Genomic DNA, 1,698 nt, shown 5'->3' with positions numbered 1-1,698 from the left:
AGTGTTTTGTACTGAACAGACATTCGGATTACATACTTTAGGCACATAATTACTACTGCTTGTAATTCACAGCTAAAGAATAAACCACCACATCTCACTCACTCTGAAATTCTAAAAACTGGCAGCTTTCCTGTTTAACACTTTGGCGTATTACCTAAACTTTGCCAACTAGACTCATGTATTCTCATGCATCCTACACATTACACCCTTTAACTCATTCTTTTCAGCTGTGAAAAGACCAAATAATTCCATTTGGAGATAAAGATTAATTAAATGAGACTATTGGCACATCAATAATCAAAATTGGCTGCTGTACCCGAACAGCAAAAATTGCTTTGTTTTGTTATTGTCTTCTTTACACTTCAACCAGTCATCTAATACATAATTTTAATGATTGTATTTCATTAAAGTTCAATAAACAGATATTTTAAAAAAACAGTGTCATAACAGAATTTCATTCTACATTTGTCTGTACATTGTTTTACTCTCAGAATTGATTGCTGCTGCATAGAGTGTAATTATACAAGACACTGACATAACTGCAATCTTTATTTTAGAAAACAGAAAAACAAAAAAACAGTTTACTGTATAAAAAATTCTGTTTTTCAATGCGAATGTATTCAGTAAGTCAGAGGTCAGGGACATTTAAATTGATGGAACATACTCAAGGCAGCAAAACTGAATGACAAAACATCTCCTGGAACGAAGTAATGAGAATTCCTGAAAAGAAAATGCTAAGCATCAAAATGTATCATCTGCATGTATATCACAAATGGTGATAAAAATGAAACCCCTAATTAAACTGAACTACTGAAAAAGAATACTAGGACATGAAAGCACTATGGAGGTTTATTGTTTTTAGACAGAAAAACACTCTGCATCAAGAACATATTTTACAAACGCATTTATTTCACATAAAAAGTATGAAATGTCTGAACTTCATGTGGTTTCAAAGTGGATTTCAAATATTAGGGCAGCATATTTGAACTGGGAATATAGCCACCATGGACAGTTTTTCAATTAGGGTTTTTTTTGTCTACAATTTGACATTTTTGACAATCCACAATTTAATGAATAAACCTTTAAATGTCAAACCTAGGTCTTTAGCTAAATGCACATGGAAGACATTTAGTCCACTTGTGTTCACCTTAAATATATTTGTGGTTTCATTTTGATTTGTATTATTGCGTATACATTAATGTAATACACTTGCATGCAGCATTCTCAACAACAAATGAACTGTGGTTTCTCAGTTGCGGAGGAGGCACATCAATGTTTAGAGCAGACATTTCTCTTCTGCTGATTTTCCTAGCAGTTTCACTTTGAATCCTGCCTATCATTCCATGCTTGTCTTATGTTTCACTTTTAAATCTTTAATCCAGGATACGACTGCTGGTCTCTTCATATTAGAAAATGTTGTCATGACATTTGCCTTTGAAAAATGTAAAGAAGAAAAAAAAAAAAAAAGGCAACAATCCCTAGCTTAAAACAGCCAGTGTGATGATCTGATGACAGCACCTATGCGTTGAAGATGTCAATAAACCTAAGAGTATTTGACAGAGGGTTCAGTGAACTGGAATATTTCCTCATCATAAAGGTCTTCTGGCAAATTCTCATCTCCATCAGCAAAATATGTAGGGAAGGGCAGTTGGTCTTCTTTGTTTTTTTTAACTTCCACTTTTGTGTCCGTGATCTACA

At 33.4% G+C, this 1,698-nt stretch overlaps 1 protein-coding gene across 1 annotated transcript in view; it reads right to left on the bottom strand.

Annotated features, from left to right (window-relative positions):
* Positions 1-1,024: 1,024 nt before the first annotated feature.
* MRPL3 (mitochondrial ribosomal protein L3) overlaps positions 1,025-1,698 on the bottom strand; it is a 136,537-nt gene continuing 135,863 nt past the window's right edge. The window contains exon 10 of the mRNA XM_063450671.1: positions 1,025-1,693. Within this exon, the coding sequence (XP_063306741.1) occupies positions 1,544-1,693 (150 nt within the window). The 3' untranslated portion in view covers positions 1,025-1,543. The remainder of the gene's footprint in view (positions 1,694-1,698) is intronic.

Source organism: Pelobates fuscus, chromosome 4 (genome assembly GCF_036172605.1).
Source record: "Pelobates fuscus isolate aPelFus1 chromosome 4, aPelFus1.pri, whole genome shotgun sequence".
Taxonomy (NCBI): domain Eukaryota; kingdom Metazoa; phylum Chordata; class Amphibia; order Anura; family Pelobatidae; genus Pelobates; species Pelobates fuscus.
Note: the sequence above shows the minus strand (reverse complement) of the source record. Positions and strands in the feature narration are given on the sequence as shown.